At 42.2% G+C, this 15970-nt stretch overlaps 1 protein-coding gene across 1 annotated transcript in view; it reads right to left on the reverse strand.

Annotated features, from left to right (window-relative positions):
• Positions 1 to 33: 33 nt before the first annotated feature.
• Positions 34 to 15970, reverse strand: part of CP (ceruloplasmin) — a 38827-nt gene continuing 22890 nt past the window's right edge. The window contains exons 9-19 of the mRNA XM_019532566.1: positions 15300 to 15511; positions 14675 to 14825; positions 13546 to 13758; positions 12047 to 12254; positions 10388 to 10527; positions 9042 to 9170; positions 7724 to 7830; positions 4096 to 4312; positions 3398 to 3537; positions 2017 to 2178; positions 34 to 760 (exon numbers count right to left, since the gene is read on the reverse strand). Of these exons, the coding sequence (XP_019388111.1) occupies positions 683 to 760; positions 2017 to 2178; positions 3398 to 3537; positions 4096 to 4312; positions 7724 to 7830; positions 9042 to 9170; positions 10388 to 10527; positions 12047 to 12254; positions 13546 to 13758; positions 14675 to 14825; positions 15300 to 15511 (1757 nt within the window). The 3' untranslated portion in view covers positions 34 to 682. The remainder of the gene's footprint in view (positions 761 to 2016; positions 2179 to 3397; positions 3538 to 4095; positions 4313 to 7723; positions 7831 to 9041; positions 9171 to 10387; positions 10528 to 12046; positions 12255 to 13545; positions 13759 to 14674; positions 14826 to 15299; positions 15512 to 15970) is intronic.

Below are 15970 nucleotides of genomic sequence, written 5' to 3' on the forward strand. Positions count from 1 at the left end.
ACCGTCTTGGGTGCAGCTAACTTTTTTTTCCCCCTCCTTTCTTGCCATTTTGGGCTGCTGCTCAATTCTGAAAAGTTGTGCAGAGGATCCCTTGAGTCTGAAAAGGTTGAGAACCTCTGGTCAAATGAACCATGGAATCCATAGTTAATCCCGAAGTATTAGAATCCAGTTAATCCATTAAAACTTGCAAAAAATACATTCCTAGAGAACATAATGAATAAACACTGGTTTGTTTCCTTTTACCTGTGACTTCTGAATTCTGAAATCATTTAACTCCCCTCTCCTCCCACTACCTCAAATAGACTTTGTTTATAATTTTTAGCAATACATGTCAGTAGTGAAAATAATTGTTTACAGAAGAGCCCTGTTTAATATGTACATATACCCATTCTTCAGGAGTTACATGGTAAATGTTGTTGTGATATGTAGATGTTACTGAACCAGTAGATGTTACTAATCAGGAAACACCTGGAATCTTGAGAGGCTAGTTATACAAGAATTTATTTAAAAAACAGCAACTTTTTATAGGCTACATATTCACACAGCTGTCATAAACTATGGTCAGTAGGTTATCAGTGGGTCACAGAAACCTTGAGATAACCAGACTGCGAGCATAGGTGAGTCAGGAGATCTTGAGCCAGGAGAACTTTCTTATGCTTCCTTGAGCAAGGACTTCAGAGAATCACTCTGGGGAGCCAACTTCTGCTCTTTGATATGGCAGCTTTATTTGTTTAAGTAGTGTTAGGAGTGGCGACTGCTTCTGTAAAAAGGCAAAATAGTGTTTGTAAAATCCATTATATCAGCACTACATGTTGTTTGGGTCAGACAGCTTGTTCTAAAACATTTTTCCTACTTAATTTTTAACAAAAAATGCTTCTACAAACCCTTATTTTCAAATGGAGTTGTACACACAACTGTCTAAAGCGCCTCTTAATACTCATTTGAGTATTTTGGTAGTTGAAAGCAAAACAAAATAAAAACCATAGGACAGGGAAATTATTCTGAAGTTTCCCCCTTTTTATTTCATTATTTGCAACCAGCTTTCTTCCTCAACTAAAATGCCCTCCCAAGTATAAGAGCATTTTCATGTTATTTGTACTCCTGCCCTTAGTTATATCCTCTATCCACAAATTCCTCCCTTTATATTTGTTTCAGGTCCAGGAAAATACAACCACCACCAACTGGCCTTGTACAAAATGATGATTTCTAAAGTTATGTATTAGACTCCTTTGTTTGGCCATCTCCTCCAAAACGAGCCAACTCTGACTTGTAAAAATTACTGGTTATGCAGATGACCTTAGCCGAGTGTTTTTTCTAATTTTGCTTGTAATTATAGCAAATGGTAGCATGTGATTTAAAGATATTGGCAAGACTAATATTATAGAAAAGGTATTCAGGTGTTTTCTTCCCCCCTGAAAAGGATATTGTATGTTTTCAGTGAAGAGCCCATATTTTTAGGTACCTTATGTGTGGTGTGAATCTGTAATAACCATCGTTTAAAGCCCAATCTTTCATACGGTGCCATGAGCCTCATTCTAGAATCCCTCTGGTATAAAATAGCATGGCACAGTGCAGAGCTCAGGTGGCCTAGGTACATCTCTGTTATCTGGGGCTCCTACCTGGCTTAATGAGCCCTGCTGAGGGGCAGAATACAGTTCTGTAATTTATGCAGAGCTAGGTTGTGTGTCCATTCATAGTGCCACATTGCACCATGTATCTGTACCGCTAGAAACACTAGGGTTGCCTGGGAGGCCAGAAGTGGGAGAGCACAAGGGTAACTTAAAGCCACAGAATCAGCATCCTTCCTTTTGGAGTATCAATTGTGTTTGCCCCTTCTCAACACAGAACTTTGCACTGGTCTTCATTTAGTCCTTTGTAACACATATGCTCTGTCATGTCTCTCCTTTCTGTGGACCAAGCTTTCTGTTGTTTATGGCTAGGGCTATACCTTGCGGTCAGTGGTATCCTGAACAGGTCTAATTATTCTATGAAATCAGCTCAGTAGCTGTTAGTTACCTTGTTTGGGAGGACTGTATAGGTGGTTTCCATGCCGGCATGGATGTGGTCAGTCACATGACAGTGCAGCAGCCAGGAGCCAGGATACTTTGGAATCATTTCTACTGTTTGAAATGTCCCAGGGAACAGATCAAAAACATCAGCCCGGTAAAGTCCTGTGCGCTTCAAGAAAAAGGTGAGAATAGCAGTTTAATTGCAAGTATAATGTAGGGTAGAAATGGGCATCACCTTTTCTTGCCTTTATGCTGCCATAAACATTTTATGGTGGTACAAAGGTGAAGCAAAATGGACATCTATACCCTTTATCACTCCACAAATGACCAAAATTGCAAAGTTACTAATGGATTGCAAGAGCCTATTGTGGTGGACATCTCTTTGGTTGGGGCAGGAGGAAGTGGGCAGCCAGAGCTGCCCATCCTCTCCAGCTGCTTTAGAGGGCTGAGGGGCCCAATCCTGCACACCAGCGAATTCCCAGGCAGCCAGCCCCTCATGCTCCTGGAGGGCCTGCCTGGCCTCCCCTGCTTACAGAGAGTCACTCTAGGGAATCTGGATACATTTCAGTGAGCAGGGAAAACCCAGGGCTTCCTACTTAAAGACACCCTTCTGGTATCTCTTGGGTATGTTTCCTTAAGTAGGGAACCCTGGGCCTTCTCCATTGGTGGAGACGCAGACCTGAGTGGTGCAGGGTGTTGTAGGAGTCAGAGAATTCCCAGTGCCCTGTGCCTCGTGCCTTGAGGCTGGGATCCGCAGTGACCTGTGCCTCCAGGTGCAGCATTGGATTGGTGTAGGTGCCAACAGGGAGGCACAGGTTGCTTAGGGACTCGCTGGCTCCCACACTTCAGAGTCAGGACCTGTTCTAACCTGGGCTTCACCTGGAGGGGCAGGTCAGCATGGGTTCCAACAAGGGGTAGGCAGGGAACCTGGAATTGGCTGGCAAAGGGAACATCTGGTCCCTTTTACCACATTGGGCTGCTGCACAAATACATAATAAGCAATGTTTGTTTCACCTAATAAAATAGATCAGCTGTGACAGGATGTTCCACTACAGTTGATCCACTGTTTCTAGCCACAGTGCTGCAATAATAGGTCATACACTGGAGTGGGTGAAAGCATAATTATCATTTGAGCATTATGACCATGGTAATGGTTATTACCATAACGATAAAAAGTCACAAAATTATGTGAAGTTTATACACTAAATCCTACCATCAAGTATCCATAGGTCTCTCTCTAAGATTACATTGTTCATATATTAGTTTTATATAAAACATTACTTCAAGCTACAGGACTGTTACCTTATTCTTCAAAAGAAGTGTATATTCGAGGAGTAACCAGCATAAGAGAAAAAACAACAAGAAACCAACATAATAGGAACTTTTACCTTATACTCAAAACTGTGGCCGTGGAAATGAGCTGTATGGATATCCACTTCATTCCCCATTCCCATCAGATACCAGTTTACTTTATCTCCAACATGCATTGTAAGACCATGCAAGTTTCCAAACACTTTCCCATTGATGGCTAGAGGAAGAGGGGAAAAAAAACACATACACATTTGGCTTTGTTGTTATCTAGGCTTATATGGCAGATTAAATTTGAGAACTTAAGGCTACTGGGAGGAACTATTTTAACTTGGTGCATTTAAGTAGACATGCAATGCCCCATCTCTTAAGGAATAAGGAGACATAATTGGTTCTGATGATACCAACAGAAGGCCTTGGACACCCCTAATTCCTATGAAATTCTTTTAAGAGATGAGGTTTATGAAGAGATGCTCAATACATTTTGGGATTGAGCTGATAGTAGAACAAAATAGCAATCTGTTTGTTTAAACTTGGGTATCAAGATTTCAACCTGGATATGCTTTTTATTAGCTTTTTTTTTTCCCTTTACTAAATAATTTTGTTTCAGTGCTTTCATGCCCATGGGATAGGCACAGACTTAAGTTACTAAGGGTTGTAGGGGGGAACCTTAATAATTGAAGATTAGAAAGTCCGCACATGCAAGTATTGCAGGAGTCTGCAGTGTCTTCCAGGCACATAGGTTTCAGATTTGTATTAATGAAATGAGGAAGCATACCATGCATTTTATTGCTTTCAAGGAATTCCTCATCCTCTTTGTTCACTTGGTCTGGATTGGGAGAATAGGTTTGGATATTTTCATCCAAGTACCAAGACTCATTTTCATCAAAAACCATAAAAAGAAGAGCAAACTGAACTTTCTTTTGCAACTGAAATGATGGCAAATAACGGCCAGAACAGACAACAAGTGTTCCTATCAATCCACTGAAGGTATCCTGAAAATATAAAGAAACAAAATTTTCACATGCGAGTAAGCCAAAGTGTCTTTAGTCTCAGTAATATAAGTACTATGATTGGGGGGGCAGGGAGTTGTTAGTTTTTAACAATCTCAATCACACGCTTGGTTCTCAGTCACCCTGACATCTGGTGGGAGGGCAATACAGTGGTGTGCAGGCGATCCAGGAAGTTTTTGGAGAGTACTGGGGACAACTTCTTGGTGCAAGTGCTGGAGCAGCCAACTAGGGGCCATGCCTTGACCTGCTGTTCACAAACAAGGAAGAATTGGTGGGAACACAGTAGTGGATGGCAGCTTGGGCAGCAGTGACCACACAATGATTGAGTTCAGGATCCTGAGGAAAGGAAGGCTAGAGAGCAGCAGAATAAGGATACTGGACTTCAGAAAAACAGACTTTGACTCACTCAGGGAACTCCTGGACAGGATGTCCTAGGAAACCAAACTGCGGGGCAGAGGGAGGAGGGGGAGGAGCTGGGTGCAGGAAGACTAACAAGTATGGCTGATGACCAGCTTGCCTTAGCAGAGAACTCTTCAGTAAATTAGTTCACAAAAAGGAAGCTTATAAGAAGTAGAAATTTGGACAAATAACTAAGGAAGAATATAAGAGCATTGCTCGGCCATGCAAGGATGAAGTCAGGAAGGCCAAAGTGCAATTGTAGTTGCTGCTAGCAAGGGATGTGAAGAGTAACAAGAAGGGCTTCTACAAATATGTATGTAGCAAGAGGAGGATTGGAGAAAGTGTGGGTCCCTTACTGAATGGGGGAGGCAAATTTGTGACAGAGGATGCAGAAAAGGCTGAAATGCTCAATGCCTTTTTTGCCTTAGTCTTCACAGGCAAGGAAAAACTCCTTCACAGTCAGGGTGTCCAGACTGTGGAATAACTCCCTCCAGAGATGGTGCAGTCACCTACCCTAGAGGTTTTCAAAAGGCGACTGGACAGTCACCTTGCTGGGTCACCTAACCCTAGTTGTCTTCCGGCCTACACCTGGGTGGGGGGGAACTGGACCAGATGATCTGCAAGGTCCCTTCCAGCCCCTAACAATCTACTAACGAATCTATGAAAGATCAGCTCCCAGACTACTGCACAAGGCAGCACAGTATGGGGAGGAGGTGAGGAACCCTCAGTACTGAAAGAACAGGTTAGAGACTACTTAGAAAAGCTGGATGCGTACAAGTCCATGGGGCTGGATGGGATGCACCCAAGGGTGCTGAGGGAGTTGGCTGATGTGATGTAGAGCCACTGGCCATCATCTTTGAAAACTTGTGGTAATCAGGAGAGGTGCTGGCTGACTGGGAAAGGGCAAACATAGTGCCCATATTTAAGAAAGGGAAGAAGGAGGATCCAGGGAATCACAGACCAGTCAGCCTCCCCTCAGTCCCTGGAAAAATCATGGAAAGATTCTCAAGGAATTCATTTCTAAGCCCTTGGAAGAGAAAAGGGTGATTAGGAAGAGTCAGCATGGATTCACCAAGGACAAGTCATGCCTGACCAACCTGATTGCCTTCTATGATGAGATGACTGGCTCCATGGATGCAGGGAGACCAGTGGATGTGGTGTACCTTGATTTTAGCAAGGCTTCTGATACGGTCTCCCACAGTGTTCTCGCAGGCAAGCTAAGGAAATATGGGCTGGATGAACGGACCGTAAGGTAGATAGATAACTGGCTGGAGCACTGGGCTCAGAGAGTAGTAATCAATGGCTCGCTGTCTAGTTGGCAGCCAGTATCAAGTGGAGTGCCCCAGGGGTTGGTCCTGGGGCTGGTTTTGTTCAAGGTCTACATCAATGACCTGGAAGATGGCAGGGAGCGCACCCTCAGCAAGTCTGCAGATGACATCAAGCTGGGGGGAGTAATAGATATGCTGGAGCATAGGGCTAGGATTCAGAGTGACTTAGACAAATTGGAGGATGGGGCCAAAAAGAATCTCATGGGGTTCAACGAGGACAAGTGCAAAGTCCTGCGCTTAGGATGGAACAATCCCATGCGCCAGTACAGGCTGGGGGCTGACTGGCTGGGCAGCAGCTCTGCAGAAAAGGACATGGGGTTACAATGGACAATAAGGTGAATATGAGCCAACAGTGTGCCCGTTACACAACAGTGTGCCTATTATTCCCTTATATTCAGTACTGGTGAGGCCCCATCTGGAGTACTGTGTTCAGTTTTGGGCTGCCCACTACAGAAAGGATGTGAACAAGTTGGAGAGAGTCTAGCAGAGGATAACAAAAATGGTGAAGGGGTTGCGGGATGTGATTTATGAGAAAAGACTGAGGGAACTGAGCTTATTTAGTCTAGAGAAAAGAAAACTTAGCGGGGATTTAAAAGCAGCCTTCAAGTACCTGAAGGGGAGTTTAAAAGAGGATGGAGCTATCAATGGTGGCAGGTGACAGAACAAGGAGCAATGGTATCAAAGTTGCAGCAAGGGAACTTTAGGTTAGATATTAGGAAGAATTTTCTCCCTAGGAGGCTAGTAAAAAAATACTGGAACAGGTTACCCAGAGAGGTGGTGGAAGCTCCATCCCTGGAAGTTTTTAAGACTTGACAAAGCTTTGGCTGGGATGATCTAGTTGGGGATGGTCCTGCTTTGAGCGGGAAGGAGGTTGGACTAGATGACCTCCTTAGGTACCCTCTAATCCTGCCTTTCTATGATTCTATACTTGACAGTTAAATAAGGAAACATCATATAAATAGAAGGGTTATTCATCTGTAGGCAGCCAATAACCTAAAAGTACGATGGAGCATGAACGGCAGGCATTTCTCCTGCTGTTGCTAGAGAGGAACATTTTAATCTTCATGTCTTGCTTTTCCTTCCTCCCACCCCACAAATTCTGCTTCTGAGCTACAATTTCTTTGTACTTGTTTTTGGATAAAATATATATTGAAGATTTGACCTAAAAATGTGTGAAACCTGAATAAGAGGGGTAAGCTGAATTCACACACACATCCACACCAAGGCCTGCACTTGCAGAATGTGTTTTGCAGAACTGTGTCCTTAATGTGTATGCTTATTTATCACAGTTGCATGTGGCATTTTCCCATGCAAATAACCAATTAGATGCTTGCTCCATGGTGACCAAAATTAAGGGAATAGATTCTTTGGCTTTCAAGGACTTCATAAGATGATTGCTTTAAAAATTAATTAAGGTTAACTGTACACAGCAGCAGGAACACAGAGGGAAAAGATGGAGTAATGCTGTTCGCTAATTCCATACTAAGTGCCCTGTTGGTACTATGTCCATTAAAGTAAGAAACCTAACCAAATTGGAATGTAGAACAAGGGATTTACTTTTAATGGAGGAAACAGAAAATGGAAAAGTGCCAAGTTCTTTTCCCTTTCACTGGAAGATATTGTGTGGAATCAAAAAACAGCTTGAATAACTGCCACTAAAATGTACCTTGACTATATCCACAGCTGAGTAATAAGCCCAAGGGATACAATGTGGGTCTCCTTTCCCAGAAGCAGATCTCTCAGGAATTTTCCAGATGTATGTTTCCGTTTCACCTAAATTAAATAGATGTTGAAATATTTGTGCCCCTCTCCTCTAGAAAAACTCATTTAGTCTCAGAGGTTGATGAAAAATGATTCAAAGGAGCTCGTCAAGGTTCTTACATCAAGTCAGTCTTTTTTTTCTTTTTCTTAACCTATTTCTTCCTTCACAAACACATTGTGCCTTACAGGATTTTTTTTTAACAATCAACCTAATACATAACATAGACTTTGCCCTGCAAACAAATAATTTAACAACTTATTCTGAAACAGATGATATCTCAGTTTGCGACCTTGAACTTCCTTTTCCTGAGTCCAGTTCTGGCCAGGTCTCTATTATTGTTTCTCTATAGTAGATCCATTAACTGTCTTGCTCAAATCGTCTTGTGTGATCTTGCTGTCCCATTTTACTACCTTTTAGAAAAATAACTATATTCCATACAGAAAATCCAGAATAATTTATGAAATAATAAACAGATTGCACAGATTAAGGTTAATAATGATAACCTTAAGACAGGCCAACTCGAGGACTACAAAGAGACTGCCGGACCTGGCACTGTGTTAAGATTCACTTTAATACCATATTTGCCCCCTAATAATTAGATTCTATACATAGGAAATTTGTAAATTCGTTAATAGTTTTCCATGTATAGAATCTGATTAGCAAAGGGTCATCTTAATGATTTCTCCTCACTACTGCAGCAGGAAAAGCAGTGGTAGGGGGGCAGGTAACAGGGAACTGCCTCTTGCTACCTGGCACCCCTCTCTGCTGTTCTCCGCCATAGTACCCTCTGATGCAGCTCTGAGAATATATTGTGGCTCTGGCTCCTGCCTGGTCAGGCACTTACAGCAGCACCAGTTCTTGCCCCAACCCCAGCAGAGCCAGGGTGGGGGCTGCCAGCACCACAACTGCTGCTGCCTGGCTGGAGCCAGAGCCACAACTAAGGGGTAAGCAGTGGAAAAGAGGGAGGGAGGGAGAGGGAAAGGGGTAGGGAGGAGGGACTTGTCTTGGATTTGATTAAATATAGTATATTAATTGTTAAGTGTAAATAAGCATTAATTGCCTATAGTTCACTGAAATTAATGTAATTTGTTTTATTCATATGAAAACTAGCCACTTGGCTAAGTAAAAGTGGAGTCTTTATTCAAGGATGAACAGCTTGAATCTTATGAAAAATAAACCCTGAAGTTTGCTGTTACAGCAACAGGGTAAATGGCTTTGTTACCTGGGTTAGTTACAGAAACAGTGGAGCTCTCCGTTTTCACTCCATGGGCATGTATAGAATAAGATCTTGAAGCCATGTTCTTAAAAACAATTTTAATTTTATCTCCCATATTCGCAAGTAGTAATGGCCCTGTCGGAGTGAACAGAAAGGATTTTTTTTTGACATTACAGCTGGTCACAACAGTAAAAAAGAGAACATCGTGTTAGTGCAAAGGTGCAACAAAAAGAGTTGGGGATGTGTGTACCCTATCAGATTGCTCAGAACCACCCCCCCCATAAAATTGGTGAGAACTGGTCACTACAAACGTGTGAAGAGAAGATTGAACAACCAATGTGCGTGTGTACAATCATTTTAGGTCCTGAATCACTGCAGAAACAGGGCATTTGTAGGCTTTATTTCCCTGTTATAATCCACTAAATCCAAACCTTGTCCTTTAAAAACATCTGGAAGCATTCTTTTAAGGTCTGCCATCTTTTCTTTTAAAGAATTCTAGCCTAAAGAATAGAGTACGAGATGACAGGTGTGTGTGATATAATTTAAGAAACAGTTGATAACTTCAACCAAAGGCTCATTGAAGCTAGGAGGTGTAACTACTGTGCATTCTTGCCAACACTTCCAAACACAGCACCATATAACCTCATAAATCTGGCATCTTTGGGACCAAGCACCTGCTGGAAATTTGAAAATTCTGGATTTCTGAAACATAAAAAAGTTTCTTCCTTCAGATGTGGAGGGGGAAGCTTGCAAGCTTGCATGCAGTGGCTGTTGCCTCCATCCACCAGCCCGTACCACTGTTTTGCATGCAGCCACTGCTCCACAACCGCCTGCCACTTCCCCATACCTCTCCTCCACAGGTGCAGAGGGGGAAGCTTGCCATCCACCACCATTCGTCACCCACTCTCTGCGTGCAGCCACTGCTCCTGGACCAGCCAATGTAGCATATTTTTAAAAGTGCTAGATTTTTGAGAATTTCCAGAATTTTGAAAAACAGATTTATGAGGTTATACTGGATCAGAAATTAGGCATCTAAATAGGTATCTTCAAAAGATGCCACCAAATTCAATGTGAATTTGGCTGCTGAACTTTAGGCCAAATTTGAAAGTCCTGCTCTATAATTTGAGCAACTGTAAACCAGGAATCCCTTCTAACACAAGCACTGATTTGGTATTATTTTGCATTAATAGAAGTCAGAAGCAATCCCATGGAAGTCTACATACTATACTAGTGCGAGTAGAATCAGGCGCTATTCCACATATTGTTCAGTTTTACTTGTAGACCAGACATGACTATTGTGGTGGTAGAGTCTGCACTTCTGCCAGATCCAAGCTTGAACATGACAATCATACCTAGAATTTCCAGATGCTCTTCCTCCTCTGCCCTTTCTTTGGGAGTACTGAATGAACTGTCAGTGTATTCCCGATATACAGCTTTCTTGTACTTCGAGCCAATGAACCTATCACCTTTACTTAAAAATGGATTGCCGGGGCTGTGGAAAATAGAAGATCAATTTGAAGATACAGTAAGTCCCTCTTTCTTTCATATTTCCTTAGGATCTTTTGATCCTTCGGTTGATATTCCTGCTCAGTTAAGCAAAATAAAGCAGTATTTTCAATATACACTAGATCTCTGGGTAAATATAAAGCCACTGCAAAAAAACCAGAATCACTGCAGAACTCACAAGGACTGCAGCACTCAGGCTATGAACAGACACTGCCTTTGTTGTGACACAAAAAGATTTAATTAAACAAATGCCATAAATGCTTGCATGACAATACCAATTAACAGGCTGTCCCACTCTGTTGCAGTAGATGTCTATGGTTGTGGCACAAATATTGGCTGAATGCACTGTTGAAGAGCACCTGCCATACAGAACTCATTCTCACTCATAATTAAACATAAAAAAAGTTGGGGAACTCAAATAATTCTGCCTGGAGCCCAGTAGAGAACAGGCCCTGGAGAATGCTGTCTTGGAAAGCTAATGCAGTGGCCCAGACTCATTAGGGCGTGGTGGGAAAGGTGAGCTTGGTGGAGCCAGGAGCTAGTGGTAGCCTCTGGGCCACTCCAACTGCTGTCAGGACTGGGGTGTGGTTGTGGGACTAAGTGGTGCTTGGGACCAAGTAGCTCAGTGAGGCCACAGAAGGGGTGACTCCCTCAGCCCAGGGCTGCCCACATTCTCCAGGCTCTGCTTCAAGTTTGAAAAAGAGGAAAGTGAGGTGGGTGAAAGGTTCAACACTGGGAGGATAGGCAGGAATGGGCAGGCTGGGCAATCCCAGCAGAGACCCCACCCTCCTCCCTGCCCTATGCCCACCAAAGGGTAGCAGTACATCCTACTCTCTAAACACACTTTGAAAGGTGAAGTGTGGTGAGATTTATGAGAGCCCAACTGGTGCCACAACAACTGAAACATCTGTTTGTAGCCTCAGACCCAGTTTTTCCCAGCTATGCATGAATAAAGTTAGGTCTCAGTAATAAGTCAGTCAGGTCCACTGTAATCAGTCCCTTTTTAAATAGCTTGCTGAATTGAGACATTTGGGTTTGGCCAGCTCTTAGCAAAATTGATACAGATTTCTGCCGAGTTAAAAAAACCACTAAAGGTAAAAGAAAGAGGAAACCCTGTAGAATAGAACAGCCAGTAAGTGTCCCCAAGGCTGGAATTAGCTCACAGTATCCGCAGGGACTGAGAACTGCCAGGGACCGGGACTAATGAAGTGTAAAAATGGCAGGTGATATTAACTGCATTATGCATTGTAAATACAATATATGAACACTTAATAGCACACAACATCAAGTATCTTATTTATATGTATAAACAGCTCGTGGACATGCAGTGTCTAGGTGTATTTGGAAGTGTAGTTGTCCTTCAGGAAGTTTTCTACAATACTACGACACAAATAAGTCTCATTGTCTGCCTCAGTTTCATGAGGTCATTGTTACAAACAGGTGTAGGTGATCCCTGTTTCACACATGCACTCAAACATACTAATGACTGGTATATTCCACATTACCTTTCATCATGGAATTCATGCCTCTCATGTTCCCATGTCCTGTTGGGCGAATAGTCCCATTCCAGTTCCACTGCAGCAATGTAGTAAGTCTTTTCATGCAAATATAAGGATGGATCCACATTCCACCAATGGCATTTTTCCACTTTGTATTTCTGTTTCATGCCCCCCAGATAATGATCTGTTGTGAGGCACTCCACTTCAAAAACCCCTAAAGAGAGTTTGTATAAGAAAGAAGGAAATGAAAAAGGAAAGCTGCAGAGCTTGAAAACTGATTTGTCAATGTATGTAATCTTTACTGTTTTAGAGTGTACACAGTTTGATTTGAGGTGTGGACTGTAAGGTCTTACAAGATATAAGCTCTTTGACCATCGGGACTAATCCCAGTAATACAGGTAATTTAATTTCCAAGGCCTGTGACACATGTTCAATTAAAAGTGTGATGAGATCTGATCGTTGCATGGCAGGATACGTGCATGGCAGGAAGCATGATTTTGGGATCAGATCTCAATTGTGCCCTTTCAACTAGTTGCCAGCAGAAAGCTCGGCAGACACAGCTTAGCATCTCCAGGTGCAGTCCTGGGACTGGCTCAAAGCCGCAGCATGGTCCCAGGGTTGAGACCAACAAGCAAATGAGTGTCAGCTCTAACCACAGGGAAGCCCCAGACCTGCCACACGTTCAGTTAAGGCACCATGCAAGCCAGCCATAAAAATGTTCTAACCTATACATTCATCATGGCATAAATATAATGTCTAGAGGGGCCTAAGAGTGTTTACAATCAAGGCCTTGCATTATAGGTGCCCCTATCCCATAGGCATGATGTTCTGCCTTAAGCAATATTCCCTTAAGTCATGGTTTTCATACAGTTTCTTTCATGTATCACTTCATAACAGTCCTTTGCAGACCCATCTCTTTACCTAGCACCTTTGGCTTTGTTCAAATGGTCCAACCTATGCTGCCAGACAAATGCAAGAAAATTCAGCCTCCTACCATTTCCTATAATGTCATTGCATAGTCTCCTCACACCTAAGGGGTTTGTGTAGAAGGGCTTGGGTGTGCATAATTATTTCTTCTCAAGCAAGGCAGGAAATAGTTAGAGAGGGGTGAGAGATGCATGGAGTCCTGACTCAGCTCCTCTACCTATATCCTGGCTAGCATAGCTCAGCAGATGCAGAGAGATTTAGAGGTGGTAATCAATTGCTAGAGATCCAGCAAAAAACAGGAACAGGGAAAGAAACTGTTTGCCCAAAGGTATGATTCTTTCCCTAAAATCTACCCACAACTTTCACAGGGCTTATTGTAAACTCTCAGTTTAACCCTAAAATAGGAAGGGCTCTCCTGACCACCAGTGATTCAGGTATCATTGGCAGAAAAAACGAACAAAATTTTCTGCTCTAAGCAAGAAACATGGCTTTTGTTATGATATGCCTCTATGCCAGAAGCAATACCACAGTGTGCAGAATAAACAGAAAGCACAGTAACAGTGGTCATCACCGCTCACCTTCAGAGTCAGGCTTCATAATTGCTGTGAGAGACGTATGTGGAAACAGGTTTGCTGTGTCCCTCCTTGTTCCTTTGGTTAGGAATGTGTTTTCTGAAAAGTATATCCCATGGATGTCAACTTCTGATCCCAAGCCGATCAAATGCCAAGAAACTGTGTTTCCCTTACACATCGTAAGGCCAGGTTGGTTTCCATACATGTATCCATTGATGGCTGCAGGAGAATCATGAAAAGCAGAAATATCCTGATTAATGCATATAATTCATTCTGTGATGCATCTCTTCTTATTTCATGTGCCAGTCAAGTTACAACATGTCCACTCCTGACAGCAAAGGTATCATTAATATCATTAGTTCTCATTTTAGGACTGCAGAATCAATAAATGTAACTTTTAAGATCCATTTAAAAAAGAGAAAAGTATTCAGCACAGTTGAATCACTTCTTTATTTGCTTGGAAATTGATTCACAATCTGTCACTTTATCAACTGTATTGGAATTTGCTCTATTCAGGGTTTTGTTTTTATGAGCCTATTCCTTGAAAAGTCACTGTGTATCAGTCAAGACTATGATTCTGAGATGTAAAGCAAATGTGAATATATAACCTCCCCTAACCCATCTCTTCCCTTTCTCTACTTAAGAACAGCCCTGCTGGCTTAACTGCACAAATGGCACCAAGGGCTTAATTTCAAGGCACAAGAGATTGCACAGGTATCACTAAAAGCAAAATTCAGCTTGCAGTACTTCGTGAAAGAGGAAGGACTAGTTGATTCTCAAGGTCCCGGGAGAATAAGATAGAGTTAACAATAGATTCATCTTGGATTCAGGTAAATACAGTAATGTTTATTGTTTAAGCAATTTAACCTGCTTTTTTCTGCAAATATGGCTTGTTAAACCATAGCACAACATATTGTCCATAATCTAGATGAAAACAAAATGAGCTATAAAAAGTAGCTAAGTTTTCTAAATGGTCCAACCCATGCATGTTTTTATGTTGAAATTACAAGTACAGTTCAGCACATGGTATTGTTACTAGAATATGAATTCAGTGAAGGCTTGCAATAGTGATGATTTGCCATATAACACATTTGCTGATCTAGTTGTGATAAAAGAGTTAAATATAAGCCCTTACAGTGCATTTTGTTGGACTCTTGGAAGTCTTCATCTTCTTTGTCTATGTTGTCAGGATTTATTATAAACATCAAAATATTTTCATTCAAGTACCAGCTCAGATTCTCATCAAATACTGTAGCAAGTAGGATGAACTCCTTGTCTACATTTTTCTGTGGAGAAGAACCAATACAAAATAAAAAAAAGACAACTGAATAAACTTAATTGGGACAGTAAAAGTCCTATGTGCATGCAGGTTTTATGAATATAACTTCCCATAAAGATCTGAAAGCTTTCTGCCTGCATTACCTAGCGTAGGGCCATACAGACTAGCTGGCCACTGTGGACATAAAGGTACCTCCTCTAGGAATGAAAGTCCCTCGTAATCTGTACCATTCACATCACTGACCTTTCTTCCAAGTCTTGCCAGCTAGGGGTCCAAGTCAGGGAGTATTCCAGCGGCAGATCTGTACTACCTGAGTGGGATTTGAACTAGTGATTTTAGCCCATACCATGTTCCACCAAGTATCTCTTCCCCTGCAATAGTATGCTTTACCTTGGCAGGCTCTCAATGGCACAGTTCAGGAAGTGAAAGCAGATTGGGTTAACATTATATGAAGACTTTAATTTTTTTCTCTCTGACTGACCTGTTTCCCAGAGGGGAGCAGAGATCCTTTTCTGCAGACTAAGAGAGGGCCCACAAGGCCAGCATTGGTGTCTTTGACTGTATCAGTAGCTGAAAAATAGAGCCAGGTAATACAGTCTGGATCTTCCTGGGTGGGACCTGCATCTTCTTGCACCTTCCATTCATATGTAAATGTAGCACTAGGACTCACATGTGAGGCAGGAACTTCAGTGCCTATTATAAAAAATCAAAATTAATAGTCAAGACAATTGGTGCTTGATCTTAAGCAGAGATTATTTTTATCATATTATCTGTATTGAGATAACACTATTGCTTCATACACAGAGGATGCAGAAAAGGCTGAAGTATTGAATGCATTTTTCACATTTATTAGTCTTCACAGGTCAGGTCAGCTCCCAGACTACTGCGCCAAACAGCACAGTTTGGGGAGGAGGTACACAGCCAACAATGGTGAAAGAATAGGTTAGGGACTATTTAGAAAAGCTGGATATATATGGGGCCAGACAGGATGCATCCCAGGATGCTGAGGGAGTTGGCTGATGTGATTGCAGAGCCATTGGCCATCATCTTTGAAAACTCATGGTGATTGGGAGAGGTCCCAGATGATTGGAAAAAGGCAAACTTGGTGCGCATATTTAAAAATGTTGAGAAGGAGGATCTAGGGAACTAGGG

Source organism: Crocodylus porosus, unplaced genomic scaffold, assembly GCF_001723895.1.
Source record: "Crocodylus porosus isolate Cpor-Errol unplaced genomic scaffold, CroPor_comp1, whole genome shotgun sequence".
In the NCBI taxonomy this organism is placed as follows: domain Eukaryota; kingdom Metazoa; phylum Chordata; order Crocodylia; family Crocodylidae; genus Crocodylus; species Crocodylus porosus.